At 39.4% G+C, this 24842-nt stretch overlaps 1 protein-coding gene across 1 annotated transcript; it reads right to left on the bottom strand.

Moving 5' to 3' along the window:
- Positions 1 to 683: 683 nt before the first annotated feature.
- LOC133926945 (UDP-galactose/UDP-glucose transporter 3-like) lies at positions 684 to 5882 on the bottom strand. The gene is made up of 7 exons (XM_062373131.1): positions 5626 to 5882; positions 5423 to 5520; positions 5140 to 5276; positions 4216 to 4246; positions 3273 to 3376; positions 1492 to 1613; positions 684 to 1404 (listed from the first exon to the last, which is right to left on the bottom strand). The coding sequence occupies exons 1-7, from the start codon at positions 5793 to 5795 to the stop codon at positions 984 to 986; spliced, it is 1083 nt and encodes a 360-aa protein (XP_062229115.1). The 5' UTR covers positions 5796 to 5882; the 3' UTR covers positions 684 to 983.
- Between the last annotated feature and the right edge of the window lie 18960 nt (positions 5883 to 24842).

Raw genomic sequence — 24842 nt, 5'->3', positions numbered from 1 at the left:
CGGATATGAAACTTGGATGTAGTTGTCTAATCGCTGCTTATAAGAACCGCCACCATGCTTTGACATCAACGTCGAATCTGCCACCAGCGGGGGAGATGGGTTTGGTTGGAATATGAAACTTGGATGCGGTGCCCAATCATTTCTCGTTGGAGCTCTGCCATCGTGCTCTGACATCAACATCGAATCAGAATTTGATCTGGCTAAATCCACCCTTCTCCATCACCAATCCAACTTCAATATACTACTCACATCCCCTTGGCATCGCCGCTGCCTACGATTTGGATCTGCTCCTACCATCCAGGTGCACCCCTCTCCGTTATGGCCGCTCTCCCCTCGAGACGAGAATTGCCACCTTCGACTTCGGCTCTTGTGTGACGCTTGCCTCCAGCCTATGTAGTCCTGGCTCATCGCACACCACCACCTACTTAGGACTCACTCTTGCAACTGCACACTGCCCGGCCACCGATAGCAGATATGGGTCTGGAGAGCTTGTCCCCCTGTTACCTGTTACCAAGTCTTCCGACAATAAATATTTGTTTGGATTATGATCCAATTCTTTTCTAAACATTTGTAGACCAATCCTTCTCATTAAAATTACCCATGTGATATAGTTCAAATTTAAACTAAATCTCAAAAATACCTAGATCAACCCTGCTCTTCCGAACACCCCCATAAGAGGTAAATAAACTTCAAAACCAGGATACGTTGTCATTTAATATTAGTGATTACTTTTGAGAAAGTAAAACAAAAATACACTGTCAACATACAATTTTGCGCTCAATGCAGCACAATTCGTTGCATCTTCTCCCTGTAGAACAGAAACTACCAGCCGTTTCCAATAGCTAACACTATAGAAATTTACCATCAGTATCACACATTATAATCCATGTAAAACTTTCCTAAATTTTCGATGGGCAACATTAATGATCTCCCAATCAACCTCACAATAAATCTGTTAAATCAAAGTTACAAATCGGAATGAATTATTCCTTGTGGTCTCTGCCCTTCTTTCTCTTCCATTTGAGATAGATTTGGAGAGAAAGGCCAGAGAAGACCAGCACAACACTTCCCCATTGCTTCAAAGACAATGGGTTGCCACTGATGACGGAAGAAACCACGATGCTCATGAATTTGCGGGTGGTAGTGATTGTTGTGTTAGTAAGAGAGCCAAACCGGCTGATGGTTAAGAAGATGAAATTCTGCCCCACAGCACCGCATAGGCAGAACAGGAAAATATCCCAAGCCACCTCTGGGTTCTCCTGGCAAAATCTCACTGCCTCAAAACCATTTGCAAAAGGCCAATTACTGAATAGTAATGGCGCAGCAAACATGATCACAGCGTTATATATGGTCCCCCAGAGGTTCATGCCAAGCATTATGTCCCATGGGTTAGTCTTTGGGTACCTGCAGTAACACAACATTTCTTTCATTTAGAAGGAAGATCCCAACTTTTAAGAATGGTTTGATATGAAATGGACACGATATAGTTACCTGGACTTTATTAAATCTTGGGTGGAGTTAGTGTAACCATCAAAGGCTAAGTTGAGGAAGCACAATGTATAGCCAAGAGGTGCATTAGGGTTGGCAAGCTTCTTAATTGTCTTGGAGCTTGTCTGATACAGTAGCAGAAAACAGACTTCAGAACTGGAAATGCAATTCAGATCAACACTTACAGAGCAGTTGTGCAGAGTCAAATAGCTACAGATCTAATAAAACTAACAGTTATCCAAATGAAACATTTGCGTGGCATTAACTTAGATTTTTGTTACTTCTTTTGGATGTCACCATAACAAATAACCGCACAGAGTCCTTGTTCTAATGAATTTGACATGGCCTGCCAGTCATGTTTGATCAGAATAAAGGATGCAGAAGAAGGGTTTACAAAACCGTTTGGGGCACGAAAATCGAGACCCGACGGTAACCGAAAAATCGCAGTTATCGCGATAACCGCTAAAAATTCGACGAGAATTCGCTTAAAATTCACTCGGTCAAATTTGAAATTTGGTGAGAATTCAGACTGAATCGACCGAACGGTAACCGCTCGGTTTGCACCGGTTACTGAGCAGTTTCACCGATTTATCGAGCACATTTTCCGCATTGTCGGTAACCGCTCGGTTTCAACGATTTATCGAGCGGTTTTCTCGAATTCAGTGAAGTTCAACAAAAAAATAAAAAAAAGCTCAACCTTGTAAAATAAATAACTAATTTATCTGTGCTTCAAATCAAGTGAAACAAATTTTGTTGGTTTCTTGTAACATGATCTACATGATAAAAGTATTTATACTCATAAAAAAGTTGAATATTTTCTATGAGAAAATGTATTTGCTAAACAAGTTAAATACATACATAGTTTACTCTTTGCTAATCGAAAAATCATGAAACCAATTTTGTTAGTCTTCTTACATGATCCTATGTTTTAAAAATACATGAACTCATGAATTAGTTATTGTAACATGCAGAATTGTGTAAATGTATTACAACTAGATTAATTCATAACTAACCCATCACATCTCCAAAATTAGTGAAACCACTTTTAGTAGTCTACTTATATTATGCTATATGTAGGAAAAATAATGATAGACATGAAAATTTTAATTACAGTAATGTTTCTTAACATATGCTTGTGAACTTTGTAAAAATCATGGAGAAATTAATAAAACTCTAAATGAAGTGAAACCAATTTTAAAAATCCTCTTAAGATACGCTCTACACAAAAAAATATGTGTTTGTATGTTAAGCTTTTACTTAACATGAGTTAATAAATGAGTTGCACGCTTCAACTTTTTACTTTTTTTTTTCAAACTTCCTCCCTATAGAATATGATGCAAACGACATTATTTTGAAAAAAAAAAATTCACAGAAGGTCTAAGAACTATCTCTAATTTTTTTTTTTTAGGATTTTTTTTAATTTTTTGAATTCCAATTCAAATTCGAAAACCGTTCGCATTTTGAAACCGAAGCGAAGCGATAAGGTCGGTAACCACGATTTTTGAGCGGTAACCGTCGCATTTTGAAACCCTAAGCAGAAGGAGCGGAAATCATTAAGTTATTCTTTTCTGGGATTAGTACCACATAATGAAGAAAAATTCCCAAAGGCTTTGACATAAAACAGGCCAGCTAAATAAGTTTTCAAGATGCTGTACATGAGAAGCTCAAAATTTGGACCCATTCCAGTTTCATCAAGATGAGGTGTAAATAGTGATGAGTTAAAAATGCTCATTCTTTCATTCACAATCAGATTCAAATGAATAAACCAATGAAGACCATCTGACCTTCAACAATGCAAAGGACGATACACCACCAGCAACAAGAAGGGTGCCAAGATACTCTGGAAATGTATACTTCACACCATAGAGTAGGGTCCCCATTAACATTACTGTATAAATTAAGTCAATAGTCAGCAAAGATGTAAAGTGTATAATACAACTATACAAGCTATGAAGCATGCAAGGCTGAAAAAGAATAAAGTTCTTAACACAAATCACTTAATTACACAGATATCACTACTGATTCTCAACCAAATACCAAAAAAAAAAACTATGCATGCCTTGAGACTAGTATAGTTTTGTAAACAGTAAGTGTACATCTAGTCATGCACAACAAGTGTACTGGCAACTAAGACATTTACACCATGGTGGCAAAGTAATATAAAATTTCCACGAGTTTCATTGGTGGTAGAGGTTTATCTGGATGAGTACTTGAGTAGTCATTCTGCCTAGACAACTTGTTAGGCTTAGACTTTGGGGACAATGGCAGTAGAAGTTCATGCATCAGACTCCTGTAATTCCTATTGGACACAGTGAACCAACAGGGATAACACCTTCTCACCCTGATTATAATTCACACATAAGTTATTGTCACCTATTCAATAAGTGAAATTTGTTGAGCAGAGTAAGGATTTCTAAGTTTACGAAAAGGTTATCATCTTTGATTATATTTTTTTCGTCCACCTTTTGTACTCTTCTGTACTCAGAAAAATATCGTAAATTTCACTATCCAAGCACAAGTCTTCTTCTTTGTTTGTTTTTCTCTGTTCTTGTCCCCTCCTTGGGTGCAACTTTGTACAGTGTCGTCTTTTTTCTATATTAATATATTTTACCACAGTAGGGGATTCCCCTATTGTTTCCCCCTCAAAAAAAGTGTTCAGGGGATGTGTTATGCACTTGCAAATACAGAGAAACATTGTGCAGTCTGCATAAATCAATATATGCTCACCTGGAATCATCTTTGAAGATTTTGCCAGAACCTGTTTAACACCAACAAAAAACCAGTCAGAATTCATCTCGATCTTCCAGAATTTGTTCACATCATCACATAAATAGGAGTTAATTATAATTCTTCTCCTTTAATCACTTCTATACATATTTAATTAAAAAGCTAAAACAGAAAAAAAGTAATTTCACATGAAGGGAGGCATTAAAGAGGTTGGTATTCGGAAAGTAAAGATAGGCTTGTTACTGTTGTTCCAATAAATTTGGTAAATCAAATTTATGGAGTGCACTGCAACTGTATGCAGTTCAACGCTGGACCATATTGGGTGTATGGCTGGAATCCTGTACTTGCTCGTGAAATCCGTTGTTTAGTCATCCATAGTATAAATGAATTGTATCATTTTGTATTAGTACATCATGCACATGAGTTCTAATACCATATTTATCATGAAGTTAGTATATCAGAGATGTCCTTCAATATAAATATGTTGAAAGAATCATCTGACTTGATCTGTGGCAAATTTCACATTAATAGAAGAGTACATCATCCCTGTAGAATGTGATAGGATATGACCGGATTGAACCTAAACTCCCAACTTACTACATTACCAATTGCAGAACCACAGAATCTGAACCCGCAATTGCACAAAATCAAACTCAACACCCACGAACATGCCCGCATCTAGCATTGCCAAGCAAGTCATAAATTCTGCCCTAACCATCCACTTAAGGCGGCACTACCACACAGCAGCCTACAGTACCTCCATTCCCATTTTCTTCAGCGCAGTTCATTATTTCCAGCATTAGAACAATCCAATCCATAACGCCAGTAGCTACGTTACTGATTAACCCAACGGTAACCTAATTAAGAACACAATGGCCACGGCGTTTAATGAAGATGAGACGGAAAAGGCAGCCGGAACCACACCTGAGCCGGGTAGCTGATGTACTTGAGCGCCTCGATCCCCATGGTCGGCCCAATGGTGTTGGTGATGCTGACGCCCCAGTACTTCCACAGCGGCGCGCGGCCAGTGGAGCTACTGCCACCCGACCACAGCTTAATCACTGCGCATACCAACCAACAGTCACGAACCCTTCATACGCAATCGCCACCCAAAGCGGCGGAATCGATCAGCACACGACGTCGCGCGAAATGCAATTATGCAACGCACGCGGCGCGATGGGGAGGGAGGGAGGGAGAGGGCGCTCACTTATGAAGGACCAGACGAAGCAGACGATATTCTGCGCGAAGTTGAGGAACGCGAGGTGCTCGAACCGCCGCGCCTCCGGCCCGAACCGCTTCGTCGACCTGAGCCGCGGAACAAGCAAAGCAGCGGAATCGGTTACGGTTTCTCTCCGTTTCGGACAGCATTCGAGGGGGCGTGGCGAGGGAGCCGGGGGAGGGGGTGCTTACAGAGTCTCCTGGAGGACGCCCTGCGTGATGTAGGCCGACCAGATCCCGGCGACGCAGAAGGCGAGCACGGCCACGCGCGCCGCAACTCTAGCGCCGTCATCGCCGCGGTCCCGGGGGCGGGGTCGGACGCCGCCATCGCCGCTGCCGCGCCCCCTTCGCGCGGATACCATGGTGTCGGTTCGCCGGCCGGCGACGGCAAGGGTCAGTAGAATCACGTCGAGGAGGGGGTTGATGCGCGGTCGGAGGAAGCGGGAGCGCGTGTTGCCGTGTTATAGGGGTGGGGCCGTAACCGTGGGAAAGGGAGGCGCGCGTCAGAGTGGTGACGTGGCGTGCGGTGATTGGGAGATCGGTGCCAGGAGGGACGCCGATTGGCTCGATGACGCGGAAATACATATTTATTTCAAAATATTTCGTATCTAATCTACTGTGGCTCGTTGGTAGAGCGATATCAAAATAACATCTATCTAATAAGCGACATCTTAATATGACAAACCAATATTATCGGAGGATGAACTCTTAAAGTAGGGACCCGGAGGGACCCTTTGAGATTCGGTCGGGGATGATTCTGAATCTGTTTTGCGGGTAAAATAAATGAGCGTAAATGCGACGGCAGGTGGAATGGAATTATCGGATGCAGAATGCAGTAAATGCACTGGAGATTTTTAGACAGGTTTGGGCCGCACTGAGCGTAATACACTACTACTGTGTGGATGCTATAAATGCACTGAGAAAGTCTGTCAGGGATGTTGCTGGTTACAAGAATGTTTGTCTATTCTAGAGCTTCGAGCTCCTTGTTCTTCGGTGATCTCAGCTTCTGTGCTTGTACTGAACCTCTATCTTGTTCCTTGGCTCTGAGTGTTCGAATCTGGGAGAGGTTTTTCCGTGTCCACCGGCTCCTCTTAAATACTCGCCGGCGGTAGTGTGCCCCGAAAGGGAGGGCACGGGTTCCAATGCACCATAAATAGAAAAGCAACCATCATGGGCTGCTACGCGAAGTAACGGGGGGTTGAAAACGTGCCCCCGTCCGGTCTTGATCGTCATGATGTCGTTCTGCAACGGGCGCCATGGAGAGGGCCCACCGGGCAGCCACCGAGCAGCCCGGCGTGCTCGCCCGGTCTTGTATGCCTGACACAGCAGGGCGACAGGCGGGGCACCTTGGGCCTCGCGATGTTATCTCGAGGCATGCCGGATGACGCGGGATGGGATCTGTGCATTAAATATCCCAAGCCCTCCTGCCAGAATGTGGCAGGGACTAACACCGAGCGTGGCAGGAGCAGTTGGAAGTGACAGGCCACGCGCCCTCTTAAATGCGGCATCGGACCTTTCACTGGTTGACACCTCACCGCTGGACCTCTGTGGGGGCCACCAGTGAAGGATTTCTTAGGCCGCCGGGGAACTGTGTGCTCGGGGATCACTGTTCACATCCTCGAGCACTCTCTCCCGGATATGCCCTTTCTTGGTCCTCGGGAAACCGAGTGCTCAGGGGCCACTGTTCACGGCCCCGAGCACTCTCTCCCAGAATTGACTATTCAGATCCTCAGGGAACCGATTGCTCGGGGGCCACTGTTCACGGCCCCGAACACTCTCTCCCAGAACAAACTTCCTTGGGTCCTCGGGGTACTCGGGTGCTCGAGGGCCGCTGTTCGCAGCCCCGAGCACACCCTTCCCGGTACTCGGCTTTTTTGGTCGTCGAAGAACTTGGGTGCTCGGGAGCCACTGTTCACGGCCCTGAACACTCTCTTCCCAGCACTTGGTTTTCGCGGATCATCGGGGAACTCGGGTACTCGATGACCACTGTTTATGGCCTCGAGCACCCTCTCTCGGGACTTAGTCTTCTCATACCTCGCGGAGGTGATCCCTACGGGAGGGCGCCACGTGACAAATTGTTGATCTGACCTCGGGACTCGGGGACCCCTGGTTCCTGATTCACCGACAAATGTGATGACCTTATGGCCTGCACAAAAGATGTTACCCCATCGGAGGGCGATACCTCAACGCTTTTGTGACACCTTGCCATTTGGTATGAGCACGTCACACACAAGTGTGTCAACCTCCATCCGACTAGGTCACGTGCTTACACGCCACCAACAGCCTCCTCAGCCTACAATCTGACTAGGCCACGTGCCCTGCCTCCACGAGTTGCAGTCGTCTGGGCCGTACAGTAAACATCGCCGCACAGCTGATAGCATGCGTATGGATGTGTATGTGTAGGAAAAGGAGTTGTCACCCTTCCAACAAGCAACGTTAAAATAGGTATACAATATTTTAAAATAGATGTGTATTTTTATAAATATTAAAAATTAAAAATTATATAAACATAAAAGGAATAAGTCCATTTTACTCCCTCGAACTATCACGCTTATCCGGATAACCTACTGAACTTTTAAACCGTCAATTTTACTGCTCCAAACTATTAATATCTTCCATTTTACCCCTAGAGTGGTTTTTCTCAGTGGTTTTGATGACATGGTAGTGGTTTCGCCACGTGGCAGTCCTAGTCAGCGTGTCCAATCAGTGTGCTGACATCAGCGTTGCGCAGTAATTCGATTTTTCTTTAGAAAAATAATTCTGAAAATAGATTATTCCGAAAAATAGGTTTTACGTTTAGAAAAAAATCCAAAAAATATAAAATGATTTTGATAAATGTTTTAATATGTTTTTAGCTCTATTTTTATTTATGTAAATATTATTTAATGTTTTCTAGTGTAAAAAATTATTCCAAAAATGTTAGAATAAATGTTTTAATTTGGAAAATAGTTTTAGAAAATAAAGATTAATTCTGATTAAGTTTAAAATATTTTCTTTGATAAAATAAATGTTTTTAATATGCTTATTGTATATAAAATTAGTTTTAATTCTAGAAAAATTAGGTTTAGTTTCAGAAAAATAGTTTACGTCATTATTAGCCGTAGTTTTCGCGTCGTTTCTAGCCGTTTAAAATTAGTTTAGCCATACTTTTTGGACACATTTTGAGCACATTTGAGCACATTTTGGCATATTTTGACAGATTTGATCACATTTGGGCACATTTGGGGCACATTTGGCTACATTTTGACATATTTTAGCCACATTTTGATCACATTTGGGTACATTTTGGACACATTTGGACCAGTTTTAAACATATTTTGAGCACATTTTTGATACATTTTTACTAAATTTAGGCACATTTGGTCACATTTGGGCATATTTTAAGCATATTTGGTCACATTTGTCATATTTTAGCCATATTTAGGCACATTTTGAGTATATTTTGAGCATATTTGGATACATTTTGAGCATATTTTGGACACATTTGGACAAAATATGGCCAAATATGCTAAAATATACCCAAATGTGCTCAAATATATCTAAAATATGGTCAAATGTGCCCAAATATGACCAATATATAACTAAATATGACCAAATATGATCAAAATGGACCCAAATGAGATCAAAATGTGGTAAATGTGCCCAAAATATAAAAAATTGTGCTCAAATATGCTCAAATATACCCAAAATATGCATAAAAGTACGGCTAAACGAATTTTAAACGGCTAGAAACAACGCGAAACTACGACTAAAAATGATGAAAACTATTTTTCTGGATTTAATCCTATTTTTTCTATAATTAAAACTAATTTTATATGCAACAAAACATATTAAAAACATTTATTTTATAAAAGAAAATATTTTTAAACTTTATCATAATTAATCTATATTTTATAAAACTATTTTCCAAATTAAAACATTTATTCTAATATTTTGGAATAATTTTACACTAGAAAAACATTTAATAATATTTACAGAAATAAAAACAGAGCTTAAAAACATATTAAAACATTTATCTAAATTATTTTCATTTTTTTGGATTTTTTTCTATGCATAAAACCTATTTTTCGGAATAATCTATTTTAATAAATTATTTTTCTAAAGAAAAATCGAATTACTGTGCAACGCTGACTGGACACGTTGAGTAGGACTGCTACGTGGCGAAACCGCCACCACGTTATCAAAACTACCGAGAAAAACCACACTATAAAGTAAAATGGACGGTATTAATAGTTCGAAGAAATAAAATAGACGGTTTAAAAGTTCAGAATTATCCGAACAAACGTGATAGTTCGATAGAGTAAATTAGACTCATTGCAATATAAAAATTCGAAGGGAGACAACCCAAGCGTGCATGTCCCATCGGACCTTGGACTGGGCTAGAACTGATAAGTTTGTTGGGCTGGGTTGTTGTTTGGACATTAGTTGTTATAAGAAGGCTGGGCTGGCCAGGCCGCTAGGCTAGTTTCGACAAGGGCGGATAGGAGGAACTAATCCACACTACTTCCTCTGTTTCACAATATTTGTCCATAGCCTCAGGAGTATCTGTCTCAAATTGTTTGTCTATTACAGTAACCAAGGATGCTTTATGGTCCATTTTCCTACTATACCCTTGAGTGCATGTATGCATTTACTCTAATGTTGTTGAGTTATTTGCTCTCATTCTTGCATTTATTAGGGGTAGCATGGTCATCTCTATGTATTTTTTCACTCGATTTCAGTATTTCTTAATTTATACGTAATGGTAATGGTGGGTGTGAATAAATATTACGAAATGGAGGGAGCAGTGGCTAGGGATGAGATGGCAATGGCCTTGTTCCTCTTCTAGTCGGAGAATTCCAGGACAGGAATGGTTCACCTGTGGAGTATTATGGAAGAAGTTTTTTATTGGGTAGAGCAGAGGTGGGGACATTCCTCTACCCCTCGCCGTCCCCTACATGGGCCTCATAAAATAGTATGACAAGTGAACCTATAAATAAATACTACAAGAGAATAAGAGATGATGCACAGTTAAATATTTTCCTATACTTATATGATTGATAGGATCTTTCATTATATGTTAATTAATTTTAAATGTATTCATAAAACAATTTATATCAATTTTTATTATCGTGAATACCAATATATTACTTACTATTGGGGATGGAGACCCGTCAGCGACCCATTTTCAAGTAAGGAGCGAGGATGAAGGCAAATTGCCCGTGAAGACAGGGGAGGGACCCTCCCACCCCAGAAATGGATCCTCTAACTTGGAGATCAAAAGTCACGGATAAACAGTAATTTTGAAGTCACGGATAAACAGTAATTTTGGTGAGGCGATGGACAGTTCTGAAACTTCTTTTTCTATAGCTAGAGATTGTAGCAATTTATTGTATCGATTTCACTATGGCAAGAAGGCTGTAGCAGGATTACTATAACTACTATTCATTACTGTAGCAGAAGGAAATTCTGCACTTACTGTTCCTGTGACTTCTGTTTCGTTTCACCCCTCCTTGCAGGGAATCGTCGTTGCCATCCCATAGTGGCTGGTGGAAGAAAAGAAGCTTGTTGTTTGTGCGCACGTTCACATGTTTTGAGATTCAAGAAAGGGAAAACTGCAAAAACCCCCTCAAATTGGATTTTGACTTTTCCCCCCAAAAGTTGTTTTGTTGCAAAAAAACCCCCCAAAAATTTGACTTTGTTGCAAAAAACCCCTAAAAATTCAAAAAACTAAAAAATCATTAAAAAAATCTAAAAAAAACTAGAGACAATTCTAAGACCTTCTGTGAAATTTGTTTTCAAAAATAATATCTTTTGCATCATATTTCACGGAGAGGAAGTTTGGAAAAAAAAAGATAAATGTGCAACTCATTTATTAACTCATGTTATTTTAACTTTTTCATGTCTACCATTATTTTTCCTACACAAATAATTGTTTAAGTAAACTAATAAAAGTGGTTTCACTAATTTTGGAGGTGTTATGGATTAGTTATGAATTAATCTATCTGTAACACATTTACTCAATCCTGCACGTTACAATAACTATTTCAAGATTTTATGTATTTTTACAAGATAGAGGATCATGTAAGAAGACTAAAAAATTTTGTTTCATGATTTTTGGATTAGTAAATAATTAACTATGCATTTAACTCGAATTAATAAATGAGTTGCACGTTTTTCTTTTTTTTTTCAAACTTACTCTCCATGAAATATGATGCAAAGGATATTATTTTTTAAAACAAATTTCACAAAAGGTCTTATAATTGTCTCTAGTTTGTTTTAGATTTTTTTTGTGATTTTTTAAATTTTTTTTTGAATTTTTGGGAGTGTTTTTGCAACAAAATCAAACATTTGGGGGGTTTTTTGCAACAAAATAACTTTTGGGGGGGAAAGTCAAAATACAAGTGACTTTTGGGGGGGGTTTTGCATTTATCCCTTCAAGAAATGAAGATTGTGATTGCTCCCACAGTCATTTGCACTAGGTGGGGGATTCGCATCCTCTGATTTTACCGAAGCAAAGTCAGAGGTGCTACAGTACATGCAGTTGGTACTTTCACGTCCGTCCGATCGCAAATAAACAGTTCGGATTTTAGCGCTACAGTACCATTTTCAACAGTAGCTGTTACAGTCCTTTTGGTACAGTAATAAACTGCACTACACTGTCCGCGTATTCATGATTTACTATAGCATCTCTTACTTTGCCGAAGCAAAATCAGAGGATGCGAATCCCTAGATGGGACCCTGCGTGTAGAGGTTTAGTAATAGGTTAGAATTATGATGAACTGTTATGGTCGTTCCTATCTCTCCTATAACATAGGTGTTTTGTGGCTATGTATAGATAGAATGTACATCATAATTTTTCTTTTATAATAAGTATGTGAGTAAACTCTGTGGTAGAAGGAGTTTATTTTATATCATAGAAAAATGTTATAATAATAATCGGCCACATGTATCCTCAGATGTTGAGGCTATGATGTTTTAAAATTATTCCACTATTAAAAAAAATGGGGCACAGAGCGGCCAGATCCTAGGCTGAAAGGGTTGTGAGTTGTGCCGTGCGTCGACAAGTGGGCTACAAAACGGACGCGTGCGACATGCTGAATTATAGGGCCGAAAGACTCGGCGAAGGGGGCTAAGACCATCTCCAACGGTTTCTTTTCAGGGTCCAGAATTCTTTCACGACGAAATTTTCGTTCTCTTCAGCGCTCCAACGGTTTCCCTTCACAGTTCCCGTCACGAAGGGATTTCCAGGATCATTCCTTTCAGGACGAGATTTTTTCATTTCCCTTCGCGATTCTCTCAAATGAAAGTTGTTGAAGATGAGAGGAAATAAAAAGAATGAGAACAAGGAAGAAAATTAAAAAAAATGAAATAAAAAGAATATAGTTAGAGATGATCTAACGCCCAAATCGAGACAAACTGAAGATGGACCGCCTGTAACGGGCACCACGCACGGAATCCGATGACCTGCCTTGCAAGAATAGGGCAGACATGGTGGCATGGCCAACCAGAAGACGCCACGGCGTGTGTCGACGTTGTTCGGCCGTTGCACCAGGCTAATTTGCACACCGGAGAACATTAAAGTGCACAGTAGCACAAAATGTAGTAGCAATAATATACATGTTATTGCAAGTGATTATCACCGGCAGTTAAAAAAAACATGGGAAAGAAATGGACGGGTAAGATCATGTTTAATGGATTCCTTTCCGATTCAAAATCTCTTTATAAAGGGATTTTTTTCTTTTCAATGCTACAACTATTTTACTTCATAGTTTCTTTTACGAAGAGATTCTTAAAGTCATTCTTTTTATGATAGGATTCTCTCTATTTTTCTTTTATGAATCCATTCGAAAGAAATTTGTTGGAGATGAGAGAAAATAAAAAAATAAGAATAGAGAAGAGAATTAGTAAGAAAATGAAATGAAGGAAAATAGTTAGAGAGGGCCTAACACTCCGGTGACCTCAGCCGCCACAGTGCTTCTTGAAGGAATAGCTACATGCATTGCCAATGCTGGTCCTAGGACGCTTCCCGAGAGTACTACCATGACTGATCACACCTATGGGTAAAGTCAGCCGAGAACAACATCAGGTCAGTTCCATTAAACAAGGTCAAGCTTAATGATGAATAGTAATTTATTAAGAAATTATAGAATTCTGTTAGGATTGGCTAACCCGATAAAAAGGCTAGCTCTGCCACTTATCACACCAACTAGTGTCGTTGTCATCGTTGGAGCTATTGGTAGGTGGATCCTCTTTCTCATACTCTTCGTCGTCTTGTTGCTTTCCTCCTCATCCTAGTTCTCGTTGATGTCCGTCAGATTCTCGGCCTACAGACGAGGGTCACCCTCATCAATCGGGGAGTCTAAGTCAGCCTCGGGGGTTGGACAAGATGTTTGGGTCATCCTTATCGATGCGCTCTTTCTCAACATTGCTCTCGTTGTTAGGAAGAGTGATGCATATTGCTACCCTTCCCGAGCTGGCTTTGGCATATGGGGCGGCACACCTTGGAACATGGGTGTACAAATGTATAATTATTTTTTTTTTATAAAAAGTTGACTATATATTATATGTCATAGCTGTTGATACAAGTAGTTTTTAAAATTTAATAACTATGTGTTGTATCTTAACTCAACAAACCATTCATACTCTTTTGAACCTTTTCTTACTATCGTAATCTACTATCTCAAAGCCTAATTAGCTCCCGATAAGATGAAAACAGATCAATTTTAAATGGATAATGCTCTTACTATATCCGCACCTTTTTTTGTCAGATTCAGATTCATGAGTAGATATTATAGATACAAATTCGAATATGGATTGTTTCAGAGTTAGCGTCAGACCAGAAACAGACTAAAATAGTCTGATATTACTTACGTAAACGATCATGTAAGCAACAGGTACCGTGATAGCAATCATTCCAAAGTCATCTATCATCTTCACTAGGATAAGATTCCTGTTAACGTTAAGATTATGTGGGTTTCATCTACATTCCAAAGTCATCTATCATCTTCACTAGGATAAACTTTTACGACCATACAGATTCACATGCATAGAAAAACTCACTCAGAGTACTATCACCAGTCACCACTATTTTTTCAGGAAGCAATGAAAGTCTAAAGGAGTCCAAGCATATCTAGCTTCTAGTCAAGTAAATATAAAACAAGATATGCATATCATAGAGGTCGGTTACCAGGAAAAAAAAAAGATAACTATTTCTATTTCTTCCATGCACGCAAGAGATATGCAAACTAGCACATAGAAATACTAAAAATTTCATCAAATGAGCATAACATAGCAAGCAATAGCTAATATCATAATTCAAAATATTACATTGCATTGATAGATATAATCCATACTATGTTTCATATATAGTATTGATCTAAGCCAAAGGCAATGGACCTAGTAAATATATGGATAGTCTGATATAAAAATCGGATAATCCGTATCCGTCAGATTTTTACAATATCATACCCGTATCTGCATATGTACAAAACTATCTATTTCCACATCTGTATTTATATGGATTTCTAAAAAGGCTTCTTGTACCCATATCTGTATCCAGAAGGATCGGATTGAAAACTATTTGTTCGATTTTTATCCTTAGCTTTGGGTGGCCTAAATGTGCAAATACCTTAGTCGCAAAACAATGTTCTTAACTATGTATATCTATTATTAAAATGCTAGGCCTGCCACTGCTTGGCAGGCATGGTGTGTGCAGAGCGGACTAACGAATTGTTGTGAAATAGGCTTGGGGAGCGTCTGTTGACTAGAGAACGAAGAGGCAATATTAACTCCCTCTACTGTCATTGTGCATGGGACCTAGGGTGTAGCGGGTAGCATCCCTTTAGAAGGGCCCAACGCAAGACGTCCATGCGCACCGTGACCGGGGCCGCGAGCAGGGCCCAATTGCACCAAGCATCCCTAGGATTGTCAGAACCACATCGTGCAACAAGGTGTAAGACTGTCAACTGGGCCCACAAGAGGGTGGTTCACGGACATGGACCCAAAACAAAGATGCAGAAACAAACAAAGGGCTTACTCGCATGAATGTTCGCTCCAAGCACCGGCCGCCGTGGTCCAGGGAACAACACCATGCAGACGGAGCACACGCACGCAGTCCAACCAGGAGGCACCACGTCCGTAGGCCAGAGCCCACGCAGGACCGGACGGGCCCAGCCACATCCACCACCGCACACCGCGCCTGGCACCACGGAGCCGTGCAGTGTTCAGGAGCCAAGCCGCACCTCCACAGCGCCCACTCGGTTGTCCTTAGATGTAAATTAATTAATTTAAAGATAATCATCGATTCTTATTAGTTTAACTAATAATATTAATTTTTTTAAGTTGAGATTTTTTAGAAAAATAATGTAAAGAGGGTTAGTAGATATCATTAGATTCATCAATTTACATTTGAAAGGATTGAATAGCTCAAGAGTGGAGTATATTGGGCAATTAAAAACTTTTACCGAAAACTAGAATAAATAGCAACATTAGGCTAGTTGAAAAAAAATACGACTACACGAATAAGCTACGAGAAGATAACTAAACAAGCAAGCAAAGACACTAAAAAAATACGGAATTTAAATCTTGCAATAATGTAAATTCTCAAATTAAATTACGGAATAGTAAAGAAATAGACAAGAGAACACTGTATTTTTTTCCCGAGGTATCGAGGAGTTGACACTCTCCTCTAGTCCTCGTTGGAGCATTCACCAAAGATATTACTCCTTCTTGAGTCACCAAGACTCAAGTGCTCCCTCATGATTATCACTTCTCAATCTCCGAATTGACAGGCATCAAACCAAGTACATAGCTTTTTTCAGGGCTCCCACAAAAACTTCAAGAGCTCACCGAGACATCACCAACCACTAAGAATAACAAGCCAAGAGCTTCACTTGATCAAGATCAAGCCTAGACTATAGCTAGATGCACACTTGCTACTCTCCAAGCATTAATGATGTTCTTAATCTTCAATTAGGGACTTTAAAATCAACTAAAGTGCTCTTGATGACATACACAGTGTATGAAATCCTCTGAGTCGCAAGAGAGCCAAATGAAACCAAGTGGAGGGGTATTTATAGGCTAGAGATCTAAATTATAGTCGTTGACTAACCACCTACATTTTTGTTAACACCGGATGATCCGGTGAGTGTCTCCTTACTCACGTCGGACAATCCGGTGAGTACAAACTTTCATTGCCACTATGCCAGCTGTCATTAGCCGTTACTGCTGAGAAATAGTCTTGTGCCATCATCCAGTGAACACCGATCTAACACCGAACCATCCTGTTAGTACAAACCAGCTAAATTGCCCATTGCAACCCTTTTTGGAAAATATGCTCTGGTGATGATTTCATTACCATCATCGGACTATCCGGTGAGTTAAACTTCTTTTGCCCTCAAAATCTTCTCTCGTAGAAAAGCTCCGGTGTGCATATTTGTTTATCACCTGACTGTCCGGTTAGTAGAACTCTTTCAATCCAACCGAAACAACCCTCTCTAAAAATATTACTCCAGTGATCCATTATTACCTTCATCAGACCATCCAATGAGTGAAGTTTGTTCTGCCACAAGAAATTGTTCTCTGCAAGAATTGGTCTGGTGTACACACCATCTTCACCGGACCATCCAGTGAAATGAGCTTCAAAATTGTTGCCTTGGAATCGCCTCTGGAATAATTAGTCCGATGCAGTCATCATTGCATTACCGGATAATCCGGTGAACTATTTCCTGGCAATGCCCCTTCTGTTGAAAATAGACTGGTGCTCTTACCACACTAACACCGGACTATCCAGTGTAACACTTCTAACAAGTTTGGCCACGTGTCACCCAGAAAATCATCCGATGATTACATCACTTTGTTTATCGGAGCATCCGATGCATCTATAGTGTTTTCTGTCTTAAGATAACCATATGCTCCGGTGAGATCACTTCACATAGACCGGATCATCCGGTGTGAAAAATTTTCTTTGAGCTTTTGCTTCTTGACATGTCAACCATAAGCTTCTATGAGCTACCTAGTGCTAGAATTTCACAAGTGTGCATCAAACCAAGTGTGGACTCACTAGGTCAAACTACTAATCTTAGCCCCTCTTTATAGTATGGTAAAAAAACTAAGTAAAAACGACCTATACTACTCTAAATGTCATTTATCTCCTTTGCGACACTTAGAACTAGAAAATCCTTAATATTGATGCGCAAGTCCTTTGATCGTTCACATAATCGCCTTAGGGACCAAGAATACCCAATTATCATTGTGAACTAAATTTTTGATTCTCTTCAAAACAAATTGTTAGTCACAATGATACGGTTATCATTAATCAATGAAACACTTATCACTTACCTAAGGACCTAGATGCTACAATCTCCCCCTTTTTGGTGATTAATAACAATACATATGAGAAGATATAGATATAAATTGAAATACACCATATCATACTATGCAATTGACAACATATAACTAAAGAAGTAAGAGAAAATCTAGCACTAGAACAACCTATCATGCTAGTATAAATAGAATTAAACACGTATGAAATAAAACACAATGTGAAAACAAGCTAAGCACATCAATTAAGAACTAAATGACCTGTCATTACATCAAAATTCATAAGATCTAACAAGCCGAACCTAGCTACCCAAAAGCTAAACTAGACTCTCCCTAAAACTAGCAAGCTCTCTAGACACTCAAGACTAACTATCACTCTCCAAAACTCCCCCTAACACTAGAATAATAAAGCTTTTGATCAACCGGTTTACCCGTTTCATCCAAATCGAGATGTCCATTAGTAGGTATGAGGGTCTTGATTGGCTTGCAATCATCCATCTTGAACTTTTTGAGGATGACCCTCGTGTACTTCTCTTAATAAATGAATGTTCCTTCTTTTAATTGCTTGATTTGAAAACCAAGGAAGTAGTTGGGCTCGCCAATCATTGATATCTCGACATCATATCACCAAATTCCTTGTCAAACTCTTTATTAGTTGAATAAAATATTATATCATCAACATAAATTTGACATAAGAAGAGTTCATTATCAATGATTTTTATGAATAATATAGTGTCCACCCTCCTGATCTTGAATCCTTGGTTGATGAGGAAGTCACGTAGACATTCATACCAAGCTCTTGGAGCTTGCTTGAGTTCATAAAGTTTATTGTGCAACCTATAGACATGATTAGGATATTCTAAACCGGAAGGGGAGGGGGTTGTTCAACATAGACAAGTTCATTAATGAAGATATTTAAGAATGCACTCTTCACATCTATTTGATAAAGCTTAATGTTATGATATGAAGCAAATGCAAGAAAGATACGGATGGCTTACCACGGGAGTGAATGTTTCACCAAAATCCAAACCTTCAACTTATGCAAAGTCTTGCACGAGTAGTTTTGCCTTGTTGTGTACCACCACACCATGTTCATCTTGTTTGTTGCGGAAGACCCACTTGGTTCCAATCACATTCTTGTCTTGAGACCTCTCTTCAAGAATCCATACTTCGTTGTGGGTGAAGTTGTTGAGTTCCTCTTACATTACCATCATCCAATGCAGATCCTTAAGAGTCTCATCTACATATGTAGGTTCCAAACAAGAGACAAATGAGTAATATTCACAAAATGAAGCATATTGACGAGAGCAAATTCTTACCCCCCTTAATGGACTCCCAATGATCAAGTCGATTGGGTGATCATTGGAAATATGTGAGTGCTTCACTTGTGGTTCTTAAGATGTGTCCTGTGATGGTCCAACATCTTAAGTTTAGCTTGAGCTTCTTCTTGAGAGATATAGACATCATGTGATGGAAGTGGTCGATCATCCTTATCCTCATCTTCATCAACTTGAGGCGCTATGGAGGTGTGTGAAACTGAAGTAGAAGGTACATTTTCATCATCCTCCTTAGGCTTAATATCTCTAATTGCCATATTCTTTATTGCATCTCTCAAGGGTTCATCACCTACATCATCACAAGAAACACCTTCTCCTTGGGGGCCATTAGATTTATCAAACTCCACATCATATGTTTCTTTAACAAGACCGGTGACATTGTTGAATACTCGATATGCTTTGGAGTTAGATGTATAACCAACAAGAAAACCAATATCGCAACATTTTTTAAACTTTCTTAGGGTTATCTTTTCTTGAAGATAAAACACTTACACCCGAACACCCGAAAGTATGAGATATTTAGTTCCCTCATAATGAAAAGCTCGTATGGTGTCTTCTTCAAGAGTCGGTGGAGGTACATTCGATTGGATGCATGACACGCCGTATTGATTACTTCCGCCAAAAACTTCTCTGGCGTACCATACTCATCCAATATTGCTCTTACAAGAGTGATCAAGGTCCTGTTCTTCCTTTTCACCATGCCATTTTGTTGAGGGGTATAGGTTAATGAGAACTCATACTTGATGCCTCTATCATCACAAAATTCTTCAATATATGTGTTCTTGAACTCCGTGCTATTGTCACTCCGGATCTTCGCAATTGTGGCCTCAAAATTATTTTGACCCCTCTTTACGAACTTCTTGAAGATCCTAATAGTCTTGTCCTTTCTATCTAAAAAGAAAGTCCAAGTGTATCTCGAATAATCATCAACAATGACAAGGCAATAAAGATTAACACCAAGACTTTTATAGGTAGTTGGTCCGAAGAGGTCCATTTGCAGTAGCTCCAAGGATCTTGATGTAGATATCATGGACTTATATGGATGCGAGTTTGTAACTTGCTTTCCCGCTTGGCAAGCGCTACATAACTTGTCCTTCTTAAATACAACATTCTTCAAACCAACTATCATTCCGTTCTTGAACGCCTTCTTGAGTTGGCTCATTCCAATGTGTGCAAGTCGATGATGCCAAAGCCAACCCATAGACATCTTGATGAAGAGACATGTAGTCAAGCTAACTTCATTAGAGAATAAATCCACAAGATATATATGTCCATGTCTAAAGCCTTTAAATATTAGATAATTATGTTTCTTGCTAGTTATGATAACATCAACATCACTAAATAAGCATGTGAAGCTTAAAACACATAGTTGAGCTACATAAAGCAAATTAGAGCTAAACGACTCTACTAAAAGAACATTGAAAATAGAGAGATCATTGAAGATTGTTATTTTACCTAAACCTACCATATTTGCCTTAGAGTTATCACTAAAGGTGATTTTGTCATGATCTCCCACATCATCTTCTAGTTAGGTGAACATCTTTATATCGCCGGTCATATGTTGTGTATATCCACTATCAAGCACCCAATACTTGTCACCGGCTTTGTAGTTCACCTACACACATAAAATCAAACTTTTTGTTTAGGTACCCAACCAAGTTTGGTACCTTTTAAGTGAGACACAAGAGATTTAGACGCCCAAATTTTCATAGGAAGCTTTCCCTTAGCTTGAGTTCCAATGAATTTAGCCATGATTTTATCACTTTTAAGTTTATGCAATAGAAAATGGTAATCATTGAAAATAGACTTGTACTTGAAAGGTAAAGTAGGAAGGGATTTAGTAGGAATTAGACACACCCTTGTGTGGTGACCAATGACTTGACAATATTGGCAATATGAACCAACTTCCTTGATGAAGCAATTCTCTATCTCTGATGTCTTGATGACCTTTTTTACCGAGTTGGAAAGCATCCAAGGCCTCTCTTGTTGTAGTACAATGCATTCTTCATGAGAATTTTCTTGTGCTTATACTCTCCCCCTTAGTCAATTGGGCCACACATGACTTTAGACTTGCAATCTCATACTCAATCTCTTACTCTCTTGCATGGTTAGTCTTAGAAGATGATATATTATCACATGAAAAGGAGCATGGTACATCAAAAAGATCATCACAAGAAGTAGATGTATTGACCTTAATAATATCAATAGTAGGCAATTCATTCATGCTAGGATCAATGTCATCATAAGCTAACTCAAGTTCTTGATATTTGTATTTCAAATCAATATGCTCAAGTTTTGTCTTCATCATCGCTTGAATCATCACTTGAGCTTTCGCCGGAGATCTATTCACCAACAATGTAGGTCTTTTGGCATCCACCGTTCTTGTTGAATATCTTCTTCTTACTCTTATCTTGATCCTTCTTCTTGTTCTTGTCCTGATTCTCAATTGCATTAATCTTCTTGGACTTATTCTTATTTCTCTTGTCGAGATGAGGGCAATCGTATGATATTTGACCAAGGTTATCACAATTATAGCACTTCTTCTTATCTCTGTCACTGAACTTATCAATTTTTTTGGGCGAAATTTTTTTCTTCTTAGGATCATAGTTGTAGCTCTTCTTTTGAAACTTAGAGATCATCCTTATAGTTCTTCTCATGAGAAGAGAAAGCTCAGCATCGGAGTCATCATCATCATCATCATCTTCACGCTTTCACTTGATGATGGGAGCTTTATCTTCTTCTTCTTCTTGTCAACTATATTTAACTTGAGAGCAAGATTCTTCTTGGATGAAGACTCATGATCTCCAAACAAGAACATCTTATGAGTATATATCTTCCCAACGGTATCGGTGATGGTCATGTCATTGATGTCCCTTTCATGAAGAAGAGAGATAACAATGTTGTATTACGGCTTGGGAAGCACCATCAAGATTCTACGAATAACGTCTCATTGAGATAATTGAGTGAGTTTAAGAGAATTGAGTTCTTTCACAAGCATATTCATGCGAGAATACATATCATTGCATACTCAATAGGAAGCATCTTGAATTGATTAAGAGCATTCATAAGCACATGATATCTTTCCTCATAAATTTTTCTAGACCTATCATGAATTTCACAAAGAGTGGTCCATATCTCATTAACAAATTTATTGCTCCTAACTCTAGAAAAGACCTCTTCACTAATTCCCTCAAATATAGCATTCTTAGCCTTACCATTTCACCTAACTTGTTGGTCGGTAAAATATTGATCAAACCTAATGGAGACGGCTAGCCAAACTTCGAGGGAAATAGTCTCAAGATAGCTCACCATGCGAACTTTTCAATATGCGAAGTTCTTTCCCTTGAACTTTGGTACGCTACTTCCACTCCCTAGGGTCATTGCTTTAGGATTTTAAGACTATCAAGAGCGCGAGGCTCTAATACCAATTGAATGTATCAAATGGCCTAAGAGGAGGAGTGAATTGGGCAATTAAAAACTTCTACCGAAAACTATAACAAATAACAACCTTAGCCTAGATAAAAAGAAATGCGACTACACGAACAAGTTAGGAGAAGTCAACTAAACAAGCAAGCAAAGACACTAAAAAAATGCAGAATTGAAAGCTTGCAAGAATGTAAATGCTCAAATCAAATTACGGAATACTAAGGAAATGGACAAGAGAACACCGGATTTTTTTCTCGAGGTATCAAGGAGTTGGCACTCCTCCTAGTCCTTGTTGGAGCATCCACCAAGTATATTGCTCCTCATTGAGTCACCAAGACTCAAATGTTCCCTCATGATTTTCACTTCTCCATCTTCAAATTGGCGGGCATCAAACCAAGTACATAGCTCTTTCCAGGGCTCCCGCAAGAACTCCAAGAGCTCACCGAGACATCACCAATCACCAAAGATCGGCTAGTTGTTGCCAACCACCAAGAGTAACAAGCTAATAGCTTCACTTGGTCAAGATCAAGCCTAGACTATAGCTAGATGCACACTTGCTACTCTTCAAACACTAATAATATCCTTAATCTTCAATTAGTAACTTGGAAATTAACTCAAGTGCTCTCTCTTGCTTCTTGATGATACACACAGTATATGAACTCCTCTGAGTCACAAGAGAGCCAAATGAAACCAAGTAGAGGAGTATTTATAGGATAGAGATCCAAATTATAGTCATTGCCTAACCACCCACTTTTTTGTTAACACATGATGATCTGGTGAGTATCTCCTTACTCACGCCAAACAATCCGGTGAGTACAAACTTCCATTGCCACAATACCAGCTGTCATTAGCCGTTACTGCTGAGAAATAGTCTTGTGCCATCATCCGGTGAACACCGACCTAACACCGAACCATCCTGTTAGTACAAACTAGCTAAATTGCCCATTGCAACCCTTTTTGGAAAATATGCTCCGGTGATGATTTCATTACCATCACCAGACTATCCTGTGGGTTAAACTTCTTTTGGCCTCAAAATCTTCTCTCGTAGAAAAGCTCTGGTGTGCATATTTGTTTATCACCTGACTATCCAGTGAGCAGAACTCCTTCAATCCAACAGAAACAACCCTCTTTGAAAATATTACTCCGGTGATCCATTCTTGCCTTCACTGGACCATCCGGTGAGTGAAATTTGTTCTGCCACAAGAAATTGTTCTCTGTAAGAATTGGTCTGGTATACACACCATCTTCACCGGACCCTCTAGTGATCTGAGGTTCAAAATTCTTGCCTTGAAATTGCCTCTGGAATAATTAGTCCGATGCAATCATCATTGCATCACCGGATAATCCGGTGAACTGTTTCCTGGCAATGCCCTTTCTGCTAAAAACAGACTGGTGTTGTCACCACATTAACACCAGACTATCTGGTGTAACACTTCTAACAATTTTGGCCACGTGTCACCTAGAAAATCATCTGGTGATTACATCACTTTGTTTATCGGAGCATCCGGTGCATCTAGAGTGTTTTCTGTCTTGAGATAACCATATGCTCCAGTGAGATTACTTCACATAGATCAGATCATCAGGTAGGGTAAATTTTCTCTGAGCTCGTCCAATTCAAAGTTTCTTGAGTTCTAGCTTCTCGACATGTCACCTATGAGCTTCTATGAGCTACATAGTACTAGAATTTCACACGTGTGCATCAAACCAAGTGTAGACTCACTGGGTCAAGCTACTACTTTTAGCCCCTCTTTATAGTACAGTCAAAAAACTAAGTAAAAATAACCTACACTACTCTAAACTAGAAAATCCTTAATTTTGATGCACAAATCCTTTGATCGTCCATATAATCAACTTAGGGGCTAAAAATACTCAATTATCATTATGAACTAAGTTTTTAGTCACAATAGTATAATTATCGTCCACATAATCAACTTAGGGGCTAAAAATACTCAATTATCATTATGAACTAAGTTTTTAGTCACAATAGTATAATTATCATTAATTACTAAAATACTTACTATTTATCTAAAGATCTAGATGCTACGACACCCCTCCCTGTCTTGGTCTACCAATTTGTAGCTAGAAATCGTGCTCTTTCTGCCCAGATCCAAAACTATTTCAAAAGGGATAAGTCCAGGGTGCTTGTGTTGCATGCGTTGTTCAACAACTTTTTTGTCATGATTCCCTCACCGCACTTGTTCTCTTGAATAACAGACGGTGTTTTCCTTAAGCAAGTTTTATCTACAAGTAAACAGGCATCCCGAGAGGTGCGCGTTTTTTTAAATTCATTCACGAAGCATGTTGGTTTACCCATGGGGACAGCACATTCTGCAGATTCTATGG

Source organism: Phragmites australis, chromosome 8 (genome assembly GCF_958298935.1).
Source record: "Phragmites australis chromosome 8, lpPhrAust1.1, whole genome shotgun sequence".
Taxonomy (NCBI): domain Eukaryota; kingdom Viridiplantae; phylum Streptophyta; class Magnoliopsida; order Poales; family Poaceae; genus Phragmites; species Phragmites australis.
This window is presented reverse-complemented; position numbering and strand designations above follow the sequence as displayed.

What these genes read in the sequence shown, in the direction of transcription:
- LOC133926945 (XM_062373131.1), bottom strand. Translation starts at nt 5,795, where the DNA reads ATGGTATCCGCGCGAAGGGGGCGCGGCAGCGGCGATGGCGGCGTCCGA. An exon ending in ACATCAGCTACCCGGCTCAG is followed by an intron (nt 4,247 to 5,139) that starts GTGTGGTTCCGG and finishes GGTGTTAAACAG; the next exon opens with GTTCTGGCAAAATCTTCAAA. An exon ending in CGTCCTTTGCATTGTTGAAG is followed by an intron (nt 1,614 to 3,272) that starts GTCAGATGGTCT and finishes CTACTGTATCAG; the next exon opens with ACAAGCTCCAAGACAATTAA.